Below are 16,073 nucleotides of genomic sequence, written 5' to 3'. Positions count from 1 at the left end.
CATTACAGTTCTGATATTGACTGCATCTACACTTAAAGAGTAGAAATTAACTCTTTCATCAGTGATTTATATACACCCAATAATATCCAATTATTATTTCAAAGAGAGTTGATTATTCACCTTAATGCAGAATTTCAGAGTTCCCTAAAAGCAAAAATACACAGAAAACCACAATGTCAAAGAAATCCAACATCTGTAGTCTGAATACACCACTATAAAGTGAGATGTTGATTAACTGGTCTGTGTTATTACTCAGCAGGATCATTAGAACGTAGGGCAACATAAATATAGTGCTATATAAATTGGTATCACACAGTTTAACAACTGTTTTGAACAAAATCCTTCGTAAATGTTTAAGGTAAACAAGTATTCTACAACAACACGTGAACAAGGATAACATACAGGTCATTCCTTTCGAAACCATAAGTTGTCTGAAGGTCAAATGGTTTGAATACCTGCAACTGATCAACTCTCAGTAAAGAAACGTCATACTCATCTCCTGTCATCACATGATAGGCATGAAGGTGCTCAGCAAATCCCAGTGTCTTCATGTGTTCCACTGCAAGAAAATAGTTCCCATCAAAACCAATAATGTTACTTATTTGACAAAACACTGGCATTCCATCTTCCACTTTTAAGAACACAACCAGATCAGGTCGATATTCTGTCCCATAACATGTAATCCAAGAAGCCACATCAACCTCACAGTTCATGTCAATGTGTAGGTTATCTGCAATCATGTCCCCGTTTCTTAACTCAAATGGCTTTACCATCTTAACAGGTCCGGAATCAATGTTTTTCAAAGGCAATGATTCCCAATGGTATGCTATTGCCATCTGATGTTTTTGGGCCAATGTCTTTGTGATGTTTTTGAAATTTTTCACTGTATTTTTAAAAAAATCTGTGTTTTGCCTCAAATCTAATTGACCAAAAGTGAAGAATTGGGCCAATTTTCGAATAATTCTGGGGTAATGAATCATGAAGTCGTGTTTTGGCATCAAGTTGAGTTGTGGGTACAGTTCTTTAAACAGCCGATGGTGATCAATAATAAGGTGCTTCAGACAAATGGTCATACCCTCTGTAATGACTGGTGAAAACACAATATTGATAATTTGCAGAAGCAGTAGCAAAAGTCTCCAATGTGCATTGCCTTCTGGCACAACATCTCCAAATATCAATGGGACATTCCTTACCAAACAAAATGTTTGAATAGCATTTAGATCAATAGTATTGCCTGTTTGGTCCAGGTTTATTCTGTTGGGACGATTCTTCCTTTCAAGATACCCATAGTTGAATGAGTATATTCTTTCAATTGCCTCATATTTGGATATGAATTGTTTGTCTGAAAGGTAGCCAAATAGCAACTTTAACTCCAACTGCCCCACACCCTCCAATATGTCATGCATAATGTCAACAGCGTAATTGTCAGAGACATTAAAGTACTGCAGGTCATTGAGCAAACACACTCGCTTCACACCAAAGGATGACGGCACAGTAGGGGCTTGAACATCATTGCAATGTTGAGCATGGAGTTCTTTGTTGGAAAATATAATCTTTCGCTTTGAGATTACTTTCCTTGTTGCATGTTCAAAAAGGTCGAGAAGAAGAAAACCACGGGATTCGGCCGGATTAAGTTTAACAAATTTATTCCCTAACAATATTTCTAAAAACAGAGTAAAACAAAATAAAACAGATCATCTGGGTTCCCAAAGTTTCAGAGCTTACACAGCGCCGAATTACAAACGTCTTAACGTGTCAGCCTGTTGGGAACAACGAAAGTTCCTCCGTCCAGCTGTTTTAACATCTCGGTTTCAGCATCCTCCTTCGTAATACAGCATGGCGTCCAGACTCCTCCTCTGGACGCTCGGATTGGCTGGCAGGGAGCCTGCCCACTTCTGTCAGTCCATATTAGGAGTCAGCATCCGTTCCCCGCGTCTGAAGTCACCTCCCAGACTGACATGGTCCCGCAACCAAATGGCTCCCTAGGTGCCCCCCCCCCATGTGGCCGGATCTTCTTAACATACAGTAGACAATACACCTTTGTTCCCCACACGGGAGCAGATGCCTGTGGCGATTCCCAGGGATGGAAATCAGTCTCAGAGATGATTGATTTATGATCCAAGTCAGACCTACAACCAAATGGCCTCAGAAGATCAAAGACCGTTTTCTCCTGCAGGGGGTTGGAGGTTGGAGCTGCATTCCTGAAACCTCTCACATATGCAACTTGAAGAAGCTTCTTCAAGGTTTTAAGGATGTAAAAGCACACACACTTCAGCAAATGACTTATCTTCAATATAATAAAATTTAAGACTGAAAACCCTAATGAATTTACCAAAAAATATAAATTCCTTCATTGCGCAGCGCCAAGTCTGGTTCATCTTCAGTAAAAAGCATTTGACAGGTTTCTTTGTCTGCCAGACAAAAACGGCAAAAATAGGTGGCACTGAAGGATTCAACATAGCCAAGTAATGTGTGCAAACCTAAATTGTCCCCAGTGACTTGGGCCACTGTTCCATAAACTGGGCCTTCGGAAAAAGGGAGGTCGATTCCCAAAGACTCAAGGATTTTGAGATCATGTACCAGGGGGTCCAAGATCATGTTCATGCCATACTTTTTGATATCCTGACTGTGAAAAAGTGAAACAAGATGGATGTTCATCAGAGCAGAATTAATTTTTGGAGCCAAGTTTCTAAGAACAAAGTAAATACTTCCAATTTTATGGATACCGTGCTTAGAACCAAGGGGGTTTGCAGTTTCAAACTCATCAAAAAAAATCTGAATTTGAAGAGCATTTTTTATCTTTGAGAAGAGGGGATGACTTTTAAAATAATTCCCATCACAGAAGTCTTTGTAGATGCCATGCTGATCTGAGGGCTGAACAAAATAGCCAAATATGTCTTTGTTGGAAAAAAAAAAAATTCAACGTTTCCAATATGGGAATGTACACAAATGTATCCGTTACTGGAACCTGATCATATGTACCAGAGGTTCGATTTCTTCTAGTGTCATACCGTACACCTAGAGCAATCTCAACAGGCTCTACCACCCCCCATTTCTCTGCAAAATGTTTCTTCCATTTTTTCTCTGTGTTGACATTACTGAAAGGATTATCAAGGGTTTTGAAATAATCCTCCAATTGGACTTTCAAATTTTCATTGCAAGGACATAGATTTAGAACATCTTCCTTGATATTTGTTTGAATTTCATTTACAAGCTCTTGCACATTTTCTACAACTGACTCTATTACATTTGTTGCCAAACCATGTCCTACGAGTTTTCCAATCAAGGATGCACACATCTCTTGAGTGTCTTGGCTGTTTCTTACATTGCTCGTTGAACTCTGTGGTTGTTCTTCTGAACAAGGCTCTACTGACTGATCAACTACTGGAAAAGAATAAGGGGTCATTTCCTCAGGATGATCTCCAATTCTAGCTCTGTGTTTGCTTTGAAGATGTTTTCTAAAACCTGAAAATGTGCAAAATCTGAGAACATCCATCTTGGTCACATAGAAGTTGAAATGTTTTTCCAGGGTAAAACCCATGGAAAATCTTTAGATGACGAACCAAATCTTTGACAGAACTGCGAGTACATTTGCAAACAAAACAGTGGAGCATCTTTCTTTTGTTAATTTACCTGAGTCAATTGAGAAGCTTTGATCTGAGGTCCTTTACCCTGGGGCTTTCATGGCATAGGCCAACATCAATATTGTAAATGGTCGTCTGCACAAATGTATACATGTTCTGCAAGGGCTGGTCGTAGGAGATGCCAAACACGTAGTGTGCTTTGAAAAGTTCATCAAAGGCTGAAAGTGAAGACTTAGCCTTGCAGGGGATGAGTTGACCGTCCACCACTATGTAATAATCATTGATGCTGGCACGTGATGTTCCAACAGCCAGAATGTAGGGCTGTCTCCCCTGGACTGGGCCCGTTACCTCTTGAAGGCTGCGGCATGACTGAAACAAGTTTTAATGGATAATGAGTAATTTATTTTAAATTTGAACAACTACACTTTGAGTTACTAAAATCTAAGTGGGAGCCACCTACTTTGTGAAAATGGACGACACGTTTTAAAGCTTCTCGAACAGCGATCTTTCCAGGTTGCTTCTTCCCACCAGGTGGAGGAGGAAGGAGATAAACCAACAGCAACAGTGCTGCCATGTCACTGTCCCAAGCTGGAGCAAAAAATAAGAAAATAAAGAATTTGCTTGAAACAAAGCTAGTCATTTTTGGCATATATTCAGCTAGTGAAGTTTGATAAATAGCAACTTTGTGGAAAATTGTGTTAAAATTGTAGGACTTTTTCACTTCTGCATATCTATAGATGGCATGAATCAAACCACAACAAAGGAGAGAACGAAATGTGTGACCTAAGCAAGGGCTTACCTGGTAAATCTTCATTTTCATCATGGTTCTCCTCAGCAGACTGAATGAGGGAGTCCAGAGTTGGTGTTTTTGTGAGGTTTTTCGCTTCTTTGATAACTTTCTGCTTTAACAAAGTTCCCCATTTCTCCAAGAGTTTTGAGGCGGTTTCCTCACCAAACATCATTTGGAAATCCTGCAACACCTTAAATTAATCACAAAAAATATAGACGAATAATTAATCTATACTTCAGCAGAACTTCAACAAATTTTGTATCAAAGAAGCAGTGACAAAGGAAAGATAATCCTAAATATATTCATTGTTTTCAAGTCTGCTGTTATTTTTGAGAGGAATTAGGAATAACTCACTATCACCCTATAATAACCAACCATTCTGCAACATCACAACACTCAGCTGACTCACCAGGCCCTTTGTGTCTAGAAACCTTGGGAATACTGTTAGGATGGTCTCACACTTCTCAGAATCTTGAATTAACATCCGTCTGTATTGAAAAGTTTGTTTCATCTTCATGAAGATCTGCCCTTCTTCAGTGCAGTGCCTCAAAAAGGATAAGGCCTCTCTGCAGAGGTCCCCATCCAACTGATGCTCTGCGGTCACAGGTCTCTCCAACTGTGGTCCTCTATTGCGTGATGAATCCCTTCCAGAGCTGCTGCTCCTCCTGCTTCCACTACTGAGTTCACGCTGCATGTTTTTTAGTTTCCATGCAATGTAGCCTCCATTACTCTTAGCATCAAAAAAGTGCTCCTAAAGGGAAACAGAAACTGTAGCTCTAAAAATACTCCTCTAAACTTTATGGTGAACAGAAACTAATGCTCACATATCCTTTTTCTGAGTATGGATCTTTCAGACAAGGAAACAGGGTGACAATCCCTAAAGCATAGCGTGTCCTTATATCCATGGGGGGAGTCGTCCTTAGAAGGAAAGGAGCAAAAATTAGTCATCTTTGATGATTTTATGTTTGTATGTCACTGCAACAATAATTTTTACTTAGACTATAATTGACAAAAAGTGACTTACCCATACTGCTCAATCATAGCTGCCACAACTATTTTGACTATTGTCCGGCCTGATGCATCTTTAACCTCCCTTGTTTGTCTGTATTCTTTTAGTATTTTCTCTCCTCCTGGCTTGGCTTCCAGTAGTTTTTCAACAAGCTAAAATGGAGAGGGGGAAAAAAACAACACAAAAATCAAATTAGTTCTTTTAATCAATTTCTATGTTTGTTTGTTTGTTTTTTAAATCAAGGATAGCCGTCACATGGTGTCAGTTATTAAAGAAAAATACATAAGCACAATCATATGTAAAATTAATGAGAATGTCACCTCTTTCGCATCTGAAGAACTTTCATCACTTGATTCTTTTCTTTGGGACTTAGGGTCTGCACTGTAACTTCTTTAAGGGGACATGAAGGAAGTCTCATTGTCTGATGAAAGTGATGAGAGAGACAGGGTATCTGTGCATGAAGACTGCACTGGAGATTCTAAAGGAAAAACAAACAATAAAAATCAGTCAGAATCGGACCACCATAAAATAATTTGAGAATACAGTAAAACAGCAATGTGTGCCATTTTAGGCATTTAATAAAGCATTCAAAATTAGTACAATAAATCAAACAAAAAATCATTAAGGGAGGATCCATGTGCTTAACTTCATATACTTCCGTTTCCGGTTCCGGGTTATACAGGAGTTCCGGTTCCGGGTTATACAGCAGGACGCGTGGCGTGCCTCTCTGCGAATACAACTATCTTCAAATTACTTAAAAAGTTGATTTTTCTCCAAAAAAGAGAGCTGACCATGCCCCCGAAGAAACCCCAGGAATATGAAGAGCTCAAAAAGTCTCTTGACATTATTCAAGAAACGCTGAAAAGTTTTATGGATCAAGTGTCGGCTAAGCTAACACCACTCTGGGATATGATGGAAGAGTTCCGAAGATTTTGGGCTCAAAACGAGCAGCGAGAAAACCGGGTCGAGATTCTGGAGAAAAGACTGGACGATGTGGAACAGCAAGTAAGGATGAATAATGTCATTCTCACTGGAGTACCAATCAAGCCTCGAGCGAAGCCGAATGCAGCAGGAGCTAGCACTGCTAATGCTAGCGCTAGCGTAGCTAGCAGTTCTAATACGGAGTTCGGTGCAGCGTCGCTGGAACAGCAAATACTTTCATTTCTCACATCTAAAGGGATTTCCCTGGATCTCAATACCATCGAGACCTGCCACCTGCTCCCCAGGAGAAAGGAGACGGATAAACCAGCGATCCTCATCAGGTTTGTGAATCACAAACACAAGCTAGCTTTGATGAACCAAAGGAAACACCTGAAAGGTTCGGCTGCTTATCTGAACGACCATCTGACCAGAAGGAATGCTGAAATCTCAAAACATGCACGGCTTCTCAGGAAGCGTAAGCAGATTGAGAACACTTGGGTTAAAGGCTGCAGGATTTACGTCAAACCGCTCGGTCCAGAGGACCGGTCAAAGGTTGTGGTCGTGAACACCATGAAGGACTTTGAGAAGTGCTTGATTACGGTTGTCTGAAACAACGTGGAGTAATAAATCAAAGAGCCAAATAATTTCAAGAAATATGACACCTGGAATCATCACTTTCTCCGTATGCCTAACGTAACCTGAATAACAGCAGGGTTCTGACCTGCAGACAACTTGACCTCAACTTTCACCGCAGCTGATAGCAGCTGAAGAAGGATATGGACCTGAATCTAATGTCTGCAGACATAACATGGAAGAAAAATATTAACTGTTTAAACCAAGAAAATCGGCTGTTATCAGTAAAAGAAGAAATGCCAACCTTGGACAATTCGACAGTTTATGGACCCTTTTTATTTTTCCCCCACAGCATTACTTTATTATATAAAAAAAAAGAAAAAAAAAAGAAAAATACAAAAAAAAAAAATACAAAAAGAGTAAAACAAATGATTAATCACTTTTGAAAATTGTTAAATTGATTGACTTTTGATGATAGTACTTCACTAGCTCCTAAAATTGATAAATTGATTCAAAAATCTTTCCTAATGTAGCATAACTTTGCACATGTTTTTTAACTTTTGATACTTGATGAAATTTTTGCTATGAAAATTCCTGAAACAGTGTTGTGTCTATTTTACTGATATAGTATTATGTTTTAACATAATTTGCATATATTTCAGATGCTGCATTTGCCATGTTGATTTCTAAAATAGTTATTTTTGACGTAGTACTTAAGTAATTCATCTTTGGCATCCACTTTATTGATACCTTATGATTATTAATTCTGTCTGATAAAACCTAGGAACCGGATATTGATAAATCATGTAATAAAATGATTATAGTATAACGGGGTGGGATTATATAAGTTCGCTTCCTTCCACTCCCTTTCAAGCAATATTTATTAATTATGTCTAATTATCCTAAGTTTGATTAGTTACCGTATGAATGTATAACTGATGATTATATTGTTTTTGTGTATTATTTCTATTTGATTGCTTGAAATAAACCATTTCAAATCAAAAAAAAAAACAAAAAACATTTCAAATCAAAAATACTTCATTAGTTTTAGATTGGATGTATTAAATAAAATGAACTTTTTTGTGCAGTTTTACTTTTACCCTGAACAGAAGAGGCATCAACAAGGTTCCAGACAATGTCGGACTTTTCGTCCAGAAGATCACTAAACACGTCCTCGTCAATCTCTGTCCCAGTTTCATCCACAACATATAAATTTGTCTCATGAGGGATGTCAAACTTCTCTTTGGCTGTAAATAAATAGAAACATTTATGGATACTGTTACTTTTTTCAATTTCCTATTACTTGACAGTTTAATTCATTTCAATGTTCTGCTGTATGATAAATAGCATGCAATTCCAATCAAATTTATACGAATATTAAACTGCACATTCACAATGTAACAATAGACAGTAAAAGAAATATTTAAACTAACTGGTAAAAACACAGCAAGGATGACACTTTAATAATTTTTTACTTGGAAATATGACGGGTTGAATGAATTACCTTGTCTCAGGAATGTAGCATACGAGGCTCCATTTAGTTTGACATATCGTTTCTTTCCCAAATACTGGACTTTAAATAGCATTGTTGCAGCTAAAAAAAAAAATCAAAAAAGCATTCCTTAAAAACAAAAGCTAAGTCAACAAGTTTAACAAAAGAGCATATTGTGGAAGGTCACGGTTAATTGGGGGGGGTGGGGTACAGTACAAAAGTGAACCGAAATTGCTGTAAAAAGACACGATTCCATACAACCAAGTAAACCGTTACACCCCTATAGACAAACAGACCCCAATGCTTTGCGTTTGACCAATTTGTGCGAAAAAATGTATCTAAATGTTTTTTTAAGTGAAACATCAACGTTTTTATCATCACAACACAGTGGATTCACATAGTCACCATAAAACTCTCATATTATCAATTAGATTTTCACTTTGTGAAATAGGTGACGTCATTATTGCAGTTTTAAAAAAGTAGTAAGCTTTCAAAAAAGTGAGCATGGTGTTGTTCAATTCGCTTTTAATCCAGGGCAGTAGACAGTCCTGCACTGTATATATTTGTTATAGTTAGGGATAAGAGTGGGAATTGTGGAAAATCGGACATAGACTCAGATTTTCCCACCCGTTGGGGGATGGGGTTTTCCCCACAAGTTTATCGATTTTGGCAGGCGGGCTCAAATATCTCAATGGACACTAAAATATAAAATTTACAACATTCACATATTTTTTGTTTACTTTAAGTTGAAGATTTAATACAATTTAAAATCGCAAATGCAGAACTCTCTCTAGTGTTAGTGCCCCACACAGACCGGCTTCTTTTACCACGACGGCACGCACGTGCTAAATACGCAGGGGGGATTCAAATTGAACTTCAATTGTCCAAAACTGTTAAACACATAAAGCACAAAATAATTTATTAGGATACCACAACTTCCTTGAATTTCAAATAATTGTTTTAGCTAGCGATCGATGTTTGTTGCAGTCAGGCTAGCAAAAAAAAACAAAAACAACAAAACAAAAAAGGTAGCAGGAAATACATTACCGATCAAATAAAAAACCAATGCGAAACTGTGTCTAAATATTTGTCTAATAGCGTGGGTTATTCAAATGCCACTTACCTGTTTCCCGCTGTCTGACACGATATCCTTTTCACCGCACGACGCTTGAAAACCGTTGTTTCCCGCCGTCAACGATTGCCTTCTTTGCCGCTCATCTATTTCCTACCAATAGAAACGTACCTGACGTAATGACGTACGCTACTTGAAATGAGAACCATGCAGACTCAATCATAAATATACAGTCTGGGGTGTTTGGTGAGCAAATATGAGCTCTACACCAACACTGACATATAACATGACACTACAAAGTGTATGAGTTGGAAACTAAAAAGTGTAATTAGGTGTTAATGTACTCTGTAGTGTTGAAAAAATTAATCTGCATACTAAAACTCTAAAAAAAATAACACTTAAAAATTTGCTGTGTAATACTGTAGCAATTTCTGGTTTCATGTTTTATTTTCTGTTCTCTCAGCTTAATGATGGCTCCTTTCACCTGCATGGAGAGCTCCTTTGACCGCATGTTGTCTGTTCACAACAGAATCTTCCAAATGCAGCACGAGTCCTCTAATCAACTCCAGGCCTTTTATCTGCTTCACTAATAATGACATAACAAGGGTATTGCCCACACCTGCCCATGCAATAGCATGGAAGTCAATTGTCCAATTACTTACAAGCCCATGAAATGAAGGGATTGTGTTTAAAAATGCTTTAGTTTTTCACATTTTTATGCAATCTTTTCGTTCAACCCATGGAATAAAAGCTGAAAGTCTGCACTTCAATGGCATCTGAGTTGTTTTAATTAGAATTCACTGTGGTAATGTACAGAAACTAAATTAGAAAGAATGTGTCTCTGTCCAAATATTTATAGTCCTGACTGTATATTGATGGTTTATTCATCTACCTTCCCAGTTTATCAAAGACCTCATTGGTCCAGATGAAAAACCTCCAAAGATTATTCACTTTATTCATGCATACCTTTCTGTATTACAAATAAATCTTTACTCACATTCCTAAGATGTCTCCTTATTGAAACAAATTCAAGTGAACTAACCAAATAAACTCAGTTGGTACTTTGATCAAATTTCGATTTGAAACTTGGGGGCCTCTAAAGCATAAAACCACCTGAGGGCAATCATCAGCAGAGGATGGAGAGCTGGAAAAGCAGCAGGACAGCAGTCTGGATGACCAGGACTGGGCAGCCTTGTCCAAACAGCCTGACTGCAGGGCAGCTAATGCTTCCTTTAGTCACTGTTGTGTCCATCTGCTTGTTCCTCTGCATGAGCATGTGGACCCGTGTGCCCTGTCTGAAGGCATGCCACGCAGCTGTTGGTCACTCTCCCTTTAGTAGGCTGCTGCCATGGACACATTTGGAAGGACCGACAATAGATTTTTGTTTGAAATGTTGATTTTTCTCCTACAGAAACTCTAGTGGATTTTTTCCACTCAATGAGCGTCAGTGGACAGTGAACTGTAATTCTTCCCTTAGTTATTTTAAATCAGATGTATATTTAATGTTTTTTTAATCAATTATCCTTGGTTGTTTTAAAAAGCTCTTTCTGCATTAAAAGAACAGCCCCCCCCATACTCCTTTCCTTATGTTGTTCCTGTTTGTTAATTTATTGTTTTATTAAAGAAACACATTCTTGTCTAATGTTTTTAAATGAATATTGAAGACACTTAATTGCCTAGTATTGTTCACAAGGGAAAAGTAAAAATGACCTTTTGCATCCTTAAAATACAGAAAAAGGGATGGATGAGGGCAAGAAGAGCAGCCGACAGGACCCAACAATCCTGTTCACGTGTTTTTGCATGCCTTCCTGCAGAAAGTAACATTTTCTTCTAACAGAACCTAACATACTTTTGGATTCATTACAAGTCCAGCAACAGCTGGCAATCACTCCGCCAATGAACTCATCAATATTCTGCTGAAGAAACGGATATCCTCGACCACGCAGATGTCTCACACGCCATGAAGAGATGTTATTTCTCTCCACAGCCGCAGTGCCACCTATGCATTTATCACAGCCAAATTCTCCTCTGCCAAGTGCAAAATAAAATCAACCCATACAAAACACTTCATTATAGGCCATTGCAGCTGTGAGTGTGTGTGTCACTCTGGTATCCTGTGACGTCATTTCCGGGTGAGCTATTCCCAGTGCTAGTTGTGTGACTGCTGTCCTCTTGTTTGGCATTAGCCTTACTACTATTGCTTACTCTAAGGGTTATCTGGGTTAATATTCACATCTAGTACCTTTTATTAGCGAATTCACCACTTTTAAACCGCTTGCTGTTCACTTTTCTCATTTTGCTAAATAAACCACTTCTCTTTACTTAAACACCGCTAGCCTTAGCTTAGAACCTAGTATGGCCACCACCACTCCTTCCGCCTCTCCTCCTCTCTCCTGCCCCATGTGCCATATGTTTAGTGATGATCCTGCCTCCTTTAGTGAAGATAGGGGTAGGTGTGTTAAGTGTAGTCTTGTGTTAGACTTGGAGGCCAGGTTGGAGCAGTTAGAAGCGCGGCTCCGCACAGTGGAAGCTAAGCCGGCTAGCCAGGTCGTTACTCGTAGCGCGGGCCGCGCTACCAGGGCTAACTTAGCTAGCACCCCAGCGCCCTCCCAACAGCCGGGAGACAGTCAGGGGTTTGTACCGGTTGGGAGGAAACATAGTGCTAAACGCAAAAACTTAGAGCACCCGAGACTCCACGTTAGTAATAGGTTCTCCCCCCTCAGCGACACACCCGCTGAACACTCAACTCTGGTTATCGGCTCTTCTGAAGTTAGAAACGTGGAGCTCCCAGCGGCTACTGTCAGGTGTTATCCGGGGGCCAGAGTTGGTGACATCGAGGGGAACCTTAGGATGTTAGCTCAGAGTAAGTCCAGGTTCCGTCGAGTCGTGATTCACGCAGGCGGTAATGATGCCCGATGATGCCCTGACGCAGTCAGAGGTGGTTAAGTTAAACGTAACTTCGGTGTGTAAACTGGCTAAGACGATGTCTGACACTAATTTTCTCTGGTCCCCTGCCGAACTTAGTCAGTGATGAAATGTACAGCCGCTTTTCATCATTTAACCGCTGGCTTTCTAGATGGTGCCCAGAAAACGGCGTTGGTTTTGTGGATAACTGGAGCGCGTTTTGGGGGAAGCCCGGTCTCATGCGGAGAGACGGCGTCCATCCCACTCGGGACGGTGCCGCTCTTCTTTCTAGAAACATTTCTGCTAGCCTTAGTCTGTCAACCTGACAACCCAGAGACGAGACCCGGGCGCAGAGCAGCAGTGTAAAACGCTCCTCTGAGCCTCCCTTAGGGTTAGTGCCGGTGCAAACCCATGCAGGGAAAGTCAAGCAGGTCCTAGCTTTAGCTTATGTGCTGAAAGACAAATGAAAGGAGCGCGTCTTAGAAACCTTAAAGTGACAGACAGCAGTTCTCACAAGCAGAATTATGATGTCATTAAATGCGGTTTATTAAACATTCGATCCATTTCCTCCAAGTCCCTCTTAGTCAACGAGTTAATTACTGATAACAACCTCAGTCTTTTAGCCTTAACAGAAACTTGGCTCCAACAGGATGACTATGTTAGATTGAATGAAGCAACCCCCTCCACTTATGCTAACTATCAGAAATCCAGGATTTCAGGGAAAGGAGGTGGTTTGGCAGTAATATCACAGTCTAGCTTACTTCTCAGCCCTAAAGTTAAAAATGCTTATAATTCATTTGAAAGCATCATATTGTCTTTAAGTCACCCAAACAGGAAAACTCCAAAACCTGTTTTACTCATAATTATTTATCGCCCCCCCGGCCCATATTCAGAATTTTTAACTGAGTTTTCCGACTTCCTATCGACTATTGTCTTAGATTCTGATCAAATTATAATATTAGGGGATTTTAATATTCATGTTGATGACCCCAGTGACTGCCTAGGAACGGCTTTTGCAGCTTTATTAGATGATGTTGGTTTCACCCAAAGTGTGAATGAACCCACTCACTGTCATAAGCACACCCTGGACCTTGTTCTAACCCATGGGATAGAGATCAGCCAGCTGAGTGTCCTTCCTCTTAACCCCATCATTTCTGATCACTTTATGATTACCTTCCAGTTTAACCTGGAACATCCTTCTGCCCCAGTGAATAAGAAACAACTTAGAAGAACCTTAACTGACCGTTCTGTGTCTGAGTTTAAACACACAGTTCAGCCAGTACTTAGTGATATTCTGAGAAAATACTCTGAGACCAGCTCCCATATTATCAGTCCTAATATAAATGACCACTTTGTTAATGATGCCTTACAAGCCCTCAGGAGTACACTCGATGTTGTTGCCCCCTTGAAACCTAAGTTCGTCAGACAAAACCGAGTAGCACCGTGGTTTAACGCTGAAACTTGTTCTCTTAAACAAGAAACCCGTAAGTTGGAAAGAGAATGGCGCCGCTCCGGTTCAGAGCAGTCTCTGGATATCTGGAAACATAGCCTATTAAATTATAAAAAAGCTCTGCGTAGAGCTAGAAGCCAGTACTATTCAACCTTAATATCAGAGAATGGAAACAATCCAAGATTTCTTTTTAGCACTATAGCTAAATTAACTCGCAGTCAGAGATCAGTAGAACCACATGTTCCTGTTTCTCTCAGCTCTGATGATTTTCTTACATTTTTCGATAGTAAAATCTCAAATATTAGACATAAGTTAAATCAAGTTATTCCTACTATCAGCCCAGAACAGGCTGAAGCGGTAGAAATGGAGGCATCCATAGAAACCTCTGTAACATTAGACTGCTTCACTGCTGTGGATCAAGTGGAAATAACATCAATTATTACGTCCTCCAAATCCTCAATGTGTCTGTTAGACCCAATTCCCACTAGACTTTTTAAAGAAACTTTTCCCCTAATTAATGATCCCATATTAACAATGATAAATACCTCTCTGGAAACGGGTTACGTGCCAAAGTCTTTTAAATATGCAGTTGTTAAACCTCTTCTGAAAAAGCCCAGTTTGGATCCTAGCATCTTGGCCAACTATAGACCGATATCAAACCTGCCCTTTATTTCTAAAATCCTAGAAAGAGTTGTAGTTAAGCAGCTTTACTGCCACCTACAGGACAACAGCCACTTTGAAGACTTTCAGTCGGGGTTTAGACCTCACCACAGAACGGAAACTGCACTAGTTAGAGTCTCTAATGACTTGTTATTGGCCTCAGAAAAGGGACTACTTTCTATTCTGGTCCTGTTGGACCTCAGTGCAGCCTTTGACACTATCGACCACAGTATTTTATTCCATAGACTAGAGCAGGACATAGGGATCAGAGGATCTGCTCTCCAGTGGTTTAAATCCTATCTGTCTGATAGGTATCAGTTCGTTAATGTAAATGGCCATTCCTCTCAGTGCACTCGAGTCAACTATGGAGTCCCACAGGGCTCAGTCTTGGGACCGATCCTGTTTACGCTTTATATGTTACCCCTAGGAAACATAATCAGGAAACACAGCATTAATTTTCATTGTTATGCCGACGATACGCAGTTGTATTTATCCATGAAGCCTGACCAGAATGACCAGATAGAGAAACTGAACGCCTGCATCAGTGACATCAAGACCTGGATGACAATTAATTACTTCCTCTTGAACCCAGAAAAAACTGAGGTCATTATACTTGGTCCTAAAAACCTCAGAGATGCTCTGTCTGCTCAGATAGTCTCCCTGGATGGCATAAGTATAGCCCCCAATTCCACAGTTAGAAACCTTGGAGTTTTACTTGACCAGGATTTATCATTTAAGGCTCACATATCTCAGGCATGTAGAACTGCCTTTTTTCACCTGCGGAATATTGCTAAGATCAGAAATATACTTTCTAAGAGTGATGCTGAAAAACTCATCCATGCATTTGTTACGTCGAGGCTGGATTACTGTAACTCCTTGTTAGCAGCGTGTCCTAAGAGTTCCTTAAGAAGTCTCCAGCTTGTTCAGAACGCAGCTGCTAGATTGTTAGCTGGAACTAGCAGAAGAGATCACATCACTCCTGTGTTAGTTTCGCTCCATTGGCTCCCAGTTGATTCTAGAATCAAGTTCAAGATCCTCCTGTTAACCTATAAGGCCTTACATGGAATGGCCCCGTCCTATATTAAGGACCTCATAGTCCCTTATCAACCAATAAGAACACTTCGCTCGCAAAATGCAGGACTGCTTGTGGTTCCTAGAATTAGTAAAAGTACAGTTGGAGGTAGAGCGTTTAGCCACCAAGCCCCTGTCTTATGGAATAAACTCCCAGCTCATGGAAGAGAGGCCGACTCAGTTTCCACATTCAAAGCTAGACTGAAAACATTCCTCTTTGGACAGGCTTATTGTCAGACTAGTTAGTATTCAGAGATTATTTAACTTAATGTTAATTTGTTTAAATTAAACTTAATAATAACTATTTCTTTTAAAAGGCTGCTAGAAGTTGAAGCTGGGGTAACTATGGTACACTGGGGTTCTGTCCTCTTTCCTTTTTTACTTCTACCCTTCCTCTCCTCTATTCTTGATCATAATTTATCATTTAGTTCTCCATGCCTCTGTTTGGTGCAGTGCGATTCATGTATTGTCCCTCTTTTCCTCTCCCCTCCTGGGGAGTGGGAGTGCTTCCAGACCCCAGTTGGCTCATCCGTGCTCCAGTTCCTGA

At 39.8% G+C, this 16,073-nt stretch overlaps 1 protein-coding gene across 2 annotated transcripts; it reads right to left on the bottom strand.

Annotated features, from left to right (window-relative positions):
* Positions 1-481: 481 nt before the first annotated feature.
* On the bottom strand, positions 482-9,869 carry LOC105355174. Of its 2 annotated transcripts, XM_023960285.1 has the most exons (11): positions 9,493-9,869; positions 8,382-8,471; positions 7,978-8,124; positions 5,704-5,861; positions 5,399-5,535; positions 5,199-5,292; positions 4,784-5,125; positions 4,384-4,564; positions 4,045-4,172; positions 3,634-3,953; positions 482-559 (listed from the first exon to the last, which is right to left on the bottom strand). In XM_023960285.1, the coding sequence occupies exons 5-10, from the start codon at positions 5,413-5,415 to the stop codon at positions 3,639-3,641; spliced, it is 1,077 nt and encodes a 358-aa protein (XP_023816053.1). In that variant the 5' UTR covers positions 5,416-5,535; positions 5,704-5,861; positions 7,978-8,124; positions 8,382-8,471; positions 9,493-9,869; the 3' UTR covers positions 482-559; positions 3,634-3,638. The 2 variants fall into 2 exon arrangements, with proteins under 2 accessions (XP_023816053.1, XP_023816054.1); XM_023960286.1 differs by having other exon boundaries at positions 8,382-9,869.
* Positions 9,870-16,073: the final 6,204 nt, after the last annotated feature.

Source organism: Oryzias latipes, chromosome 11 (genome assembly GCF_002234675.1).
Source record: "Oryzias latipes chromosome 11, ASM223467v1".
Lineage (NCBI taxonomy): Eukaryota > Metazoa > Chordata > Actinopteri > Beloniformes > Adrianichthyidae > Oryzias > Oryzias latipes.
Note: the sequence above shows the minus strand (reverse complement) of the source record. Positions and strands in the feature narration are given on the sequence as shown.